The 5,322-nt window shown below is 41.2% G+C and overlaps 1 protein-coding gene across 1 annotated transcript; it reads left to right on the plus strand.

The window, feature by feature from the left end:
• The first annotated feature begins 1,151 nt into the window (after positions 1 to 1,151).
• Positions 1,152 to 5,025, plus strand: clul1 (clusterin-like 1 (retinal)). Its single transcript, XM_054596776.1, has 8 exons — positions 1,152 to 1,254; positions 1,616 to 1,764; positions 1,855 to 2,025; positions 2,591 to 3,029; positions 3,945 to 4,067; positions 4,181 to 4,395; positions 4,669 to 4,847; positions 5,010 to 5,025. The coding sequence occupies exons 1-8, from the start codon at positions 1,152 to 1,154 to the stop codon at positions 5,023 to 5,025; spliced, it is 1,395 nt and encodes a 464-aa protein (XP_054452751.1).
• The last annotated feature ends 297 nt before the right edge of the window (positions 5,026 to 5,322 follow it).

Genomic DNA, 5,322 nt, shown 5'->3' on the forward strand with positions numbered 1-5,322 from the left:
TTCTGCTCTTTTTTTGATGAGTCATCATAACCTCGTAGTTTATATTTAACTTGAATCAATAATTTTATTAGAATTGTGTTTTTTTTTCATAAAGGATGTCTCTATAATGAATGTTACAATGACAAATGAATGTTCTCATCGTTTGAACTGCTCATTATGTTTTCTTTTTTTTGGATTAATATTCTGATGGTTTATGCAACATCAGTCTCATTAGTTTGTGCTTCTTTAAATGTATCTATAATTCATAATTACACATTAATGTATAGATTATATGACTCTTGCGCTCATCTTACTGCCCGTTGGAAACAACAGCTTGTTGTGTTGAGAGCAGGATATAATAGAGCTGATTGTACCAGCAGCTTAAACCCTTAGCGACATAAGAGAGTACATCCCCATAAACTGTAAATCCCTGCTGGATGCAAACCTGTGTAACTCCTCGTGTGGCCGAAACTGGGGCAGCTGAGTTTAGCTTGTTAACTTGTTACCAAATTAACATTTGAACAGGCCATGATATCAGCTTCTGTGACTGGACGGAGCCTGACCTCCAAACAGAAACAGTTTTCGAGCTGAGACGAGCCCTCTGATGGATCTGATTAGGGGTCTTACACCCTGTTGGTGACCTACTAATGGTATAACAACAACACAGGCAAAGCTGTAATCAGTCAGGCTAATAAATGATGTCCACTGAAGAAGGAAATCCTTTAAAGTATTTGTCGAGTTCAAATTATGCAGCAGAGCAATACAAACAATAAGATTAAGAACAAACTGTAACTATATATATAAACTATATTCTCCCAGATTTGCCACAGAAGTCTGATTCAAAGTTCAAAATCAGATGATATGATACATTTTTTTGTGTTACTGAAGGATTACTATATGTACAGTTGTCACACATATTTGTACAACATACTAAAATGTTATTATTATTTGACAACCAAGGATTATGGATGTCTGACTGTGTAGCACCACCCAGTGGTAGACCTACTTAAGTCCATGTACAGTGCTGATGTTTAAACACGCTCAAGCTCTAATCCTATTAGCTTTCTGGAGCAGACCAGATAGCACCTGTTGTTTTTGTTTTCCGTGGTTTGTGCATGTGTCATCATCATCACTTGTCATTTTTCTAACCTTCTAAAGATCCGAGTTCAAGAATGAAGTTGCTGCTCGGTTTGGTTGTTCTGGCGGCGACGCTGGGGGTCCTTCATTCTGCCCCAGAGGACCAACCCACTGGCATCTCAGAGGACACCTTAAAACGTGAGTCAGCACAGAGGAATCTAAATGTATCTTTATTCTGCTTATCTTTTAGGGAATGTGTGATGTTTATGCACCAGTATCTTTTTTTTCAGCAGTCCCATAACAAATGTCTCAAAAATGCAATCAGTGTCAACATCTGAAACTATTTCTCTCCTTTAAAAGTTTGTGTCTTCTTAATTACAGACATTCTGTGGCTGTTTTGATAGTTTCATTTAATTAGATGTTTTTAATTTGTTCAGTGCCAAATAAATCACATTACAGTAATGATTCCATAGTCTTTAGTTTTGTCTGTGAATCTGTTAACATAAGTGTTTATAAAAACTTCTCACCCATGGTTTTTTTTTCTCCCTCCATCTCTCAGAGTTGTCCCTGCATGGTGAGAAGCTGGTGGATGAGGAGGTTAGGAGAGCTCTGTATGGGGTGAAGCAGATGAGGGAGGTGATGTGGAGGAACGAGCGGAAGCATGAAAACCTCATGAAGTCCCTCCGACAGAGCAGTGAAAAGAAGAAGGCAAGAATAACACAATAACCTCCCTAAGAAAGAAAAGGCAGATGAAAAGCAAAGCAAGTTAATGACAAATGTTTCCCTTTCTGCCACCAGGGGGTGGACCAACTGGCTCAGGAGGTGACGGAGAAGCTGGAGGAGGCGGAGGAGCAGTGTAAAGACTCCCTGCAGTCTGAGTGGGAGGAGTGCAGACCCTGTCTGGAGGATGCATGTAAAACCTTCTACACCTTCACCTGCCGCAGAGGATTTGGCCTTTTCCAAGCCAAGGTGTGAAAACTACAGATCTGACTTATGTGCTCTGACCTCAAAACTCGTTGCAGCCACAAATAATTCAGTTGGATGGTTGATGATGGAAAGTTTACCTTTTTATCAGTTTTTTTATTTAGTGCCATCGTCTCACTGTTTATTTCAAACACTTCAATCAACTTGTAAGATGAAGAAACTTATCAATGAATGAAAAGACCTGCATGCATTTGTGATGAATGACATAAGCAATAATCAATCATGTCTGCATTTATCTAAGTGTAAATGTGCCACAAAACTACTTTTAATTTGCAATCATGTATTTTCTTTTAGACCAGTGGTTCCAAAGCCTTTTTATTTGCTTGTGGCCCTTTAAAATATCTTATATGTCCCCTCGTCACGTCTTTGTGAACACTTCTACGAGACACACATTGTTTCCTTTGCCTCAGAGTATATGTCATGTGAATAGTTTTTGAAGAAGGAAAGATTGTAGAATTCTTTCCTTATTGTGAACCCCAGTAATCATCTTGTGACCCCGAGGTTATGCAATACTAAAATAAACTCACCTCCATCACCGCTCACATTGCAGGTGGAGAACTTCTTCCGCAGAGTCTCCAACCGCTTCGGCCCCCGGGAGCCTGGCATGGAAGCGGGGGACATCCTGGTGAATCAGGGCCCCGAAAACATCGACACAGAGGTCGACCGCATCGAGGACTCCTTCAACCACCTGACCAGCCAGGTGGGCCTGCTGGTGAGCCGCAGCGTGGCCCTGGTCTCCAGGATGAGCAGCCGGCTGGACAAAGTCCTCCAGAGGGCCTTCCTGAACGACAGCGGCCTCCCGACGGAGGACGCCACCGCTGACCCCTACGACGCCAGCCGGGACTCGGGCTACCTGCAGGGCGTGGGACTGGAGGAGGTGCTGGACTCCTTCTTTGACTTCGGCAAGAGCGTGGTGGAGGAGTTTGGAGCTGTGGTGACCCAGGTGTTTGATGACATCCACGTGGCAGTGGAGGAGGAGAAGAAGAGAGGTACTGGATGGCAGCAGCGAGGTGACTCCAGTGAGGCCCGAATATGTCTAAATATGTCTAAATATGTCTAAATATGTCTCCTACCAGTAGGGCTGACCTCTGATTGTTGAGTAATCGGTAGTTTTGGTCTCAGTTAACTTAGATTTCTTTAGTCGATTAGTCATTTTTTATGCTTCTTCATACTGAATTACTTATTTGCAAGAAACTTATGAGCACTTCTTTCACTTTAAAGCGGTGCTTCTGTGTGATTCTTTGTTGAGATACAACATTTTAGAGATTTGTCAATTAAATCAACTAACTGACAAAATCTGAGTGTTAGTCGACTAATAATGTCTTTGGTCAAAGGCAGCCCTACCTTAAAACTACTGACTTCTCTGGTTGTATGTGTTAACATACAGTACCAGTCAAAAGTTTGGACACACCTTCTCATTCAACTACTGTGAAGAATCTAAAATATAAAACATATTCTGGTTTGTTGAGCATTTGTTTGTTTACCACATAATTCCATATGTGTTCCTTCATAGTTTGGATGTCTTCAATATTAATCTACAATGTAGAAAAATAAATAAATAAATAAATAAAGAAAAACCATTGAATGAGAAGGTGTGTCCAAACTTTTGACTGGTACTGTGTAATAACAGCTGCTGCTATTACCTGCAAAGTATTTGGCTTTAGTGGCACATGGTGGAGGACTACTGGGATAAAGCAACCGTGAACTTAAAACCAGTTAAAAGATATTGCACCAAAAACTGTTTCAATGGATTGCTTTTCAAATTTCTAAAGCAGTATGTATGTTACAGAGATACAATTTGCTGCTTGTCAAAAATATTTACATTCAACAATAAACATATTCACTCAATGCCAATCAATAAAAAGCACAAATCTAACTGCTGAACATCTTTCTGTTTGGTGCAGGGAGGGTAAGTTTCCCGCGTTTCCTGCAGAACAGGAAGTTGTGCAGAGATCTTCGCAAGCAGACGTCAGAGTGCTGGCAGCTGCAGAGCCAGTGTGAGGCCTGCCAGGGAGCTCTGCTCACAGGTGAAGCACCACCACCACCACCACCATCTCCACCACACCTGTGTGTTTTTTTTACCTCAGCTGACATCTTTGCATGCAGCAGCTCCTCTGACCGCTCCTCCTCTTGTCTCCAGAGTGCCCCAGTGTTCGGGAGCTGCACGTGGAGCTGGACGAGGTGTCCCAGCTGCTGGACGTGTCCAAAGGGCAGTATGACGAGATCTTGTCTATTGTCCAGCGCCACACTGATGAAACCGTCAACTGGCTCAGCAACATGGCGGCTGAATTCAGCTGGGTGGCTCAGACTGTGAGCAACAGCAGCTTTCCTGAAAACATCTTCCGTATCACCACGGTGAGAAGGAAATCAATGGAAAGGCAGATTAACAATGTGTATGATTGGGACGGGGAAATAAAGTCTCCAGGGAGTCATCATTTACATTTGATAAAGTATTAAATGAATCAAACATGGGAACATTTACACATTACAAACTAATATAAAAAATATAAAATCAACAAGCATAGGCAAAATGGAAAGAAAGATCTTTTAGAAAGGTGGAAAAAAAGTTGAGTCAACATCTAATATCGTAGATTGATATTTGGTGTAACAGGTGACTTCTTTCTCCAGGTGGCGCCAAAGAGCCACGATGAACAGAATGCATCTGTGACTGAGACCCAAGTGGAGGTGAACATCCTGAACTCTCCCCCATTTCTGCTCTCTGTTCCCGGGGAGCTGAAGCTGCTGGACCCGGCCTTCATCCAGCATGTGGCCCAGGAAGCTCTGAACAAGTACAAGGAGATGGTCAGGTGAGAACATTTATTTTCTTGAAAAAAGGCAAAAGTTGTCATTAGATGCTGATCTTCAGGCAAAAGTGCATAATTCATTTTTTTTTTTGGTTGCTATTTTATAATATTTACTGTTATACAACCTTAAATTATTACAAACATGTTCTCTCTCTTTATTTACAGGTACGAGGATGAATAAAACTCCTTTTCTAAACTTGTGAAAAAAAACTAGCTTGTCATCCTGTATAGTCAGCATAATATTGTTGAAATGTAAATACACAACAATTGAACCACAGCAATCGTTACTATTTATTAAATGTAAAAGAAAATCGATGTTGTCAAATGGTGTACATAATAAAAAACTAATAAAAGACAGTTGAAATGCAAATATAAAAAAAGGTCTTTCTCCGCTTCTTGGTGGTCGAGTTGTCAAAGACGTGTACCACGGAACATCGTCGTCAGTCGCTTGTCAAGAACAAGAGAGCACAAGGAAACC

This window comes from Anoplopoma fimbria, chromosome 3, assembly GCF_027596085.1.
Source record: "Anoplopoma fimbria isolate UVic2021 breed Golden Eagle Sablefish chromosome 3, Afim_UVic_2022, whole genome shotgun sequence".
Lineage (NCBI taxonomy): Eukaryota > Metazoa > Chordata > Actinopteri > Perciformes > Anoplopomatidae > Anoplopoma > Anoplopoma fimbria.

What these genes read in the sequence shown, in the direction of transcription:
- clul1 (XM_054596776.1), top strand. Translation starts at nt 1,152, where the DNA reads ATGAAGTTGCTGCTCGGTTTGGTTGTTCTGGCGGCGACGCTGGGGGTC. An exon ending in CTCAGAGGACACCTTAAAAC is followed by an intron (nt 1,255 to 1,615) that starts GTGAGTCAGCAC and finishes TCCATCTCTCAG; the next exon opens with AGTTGTCCCTGCATGGTGAG. An exon ending in GGAGGAGGAGAAGAAGAGAG is followed by an intron (nt 3,030 to 3,944) that starts GTACTGGATGGC and finishes TGTTTGGTGCAG; the next exon opens with GGAGGGTAAGTTTCCCGCGT.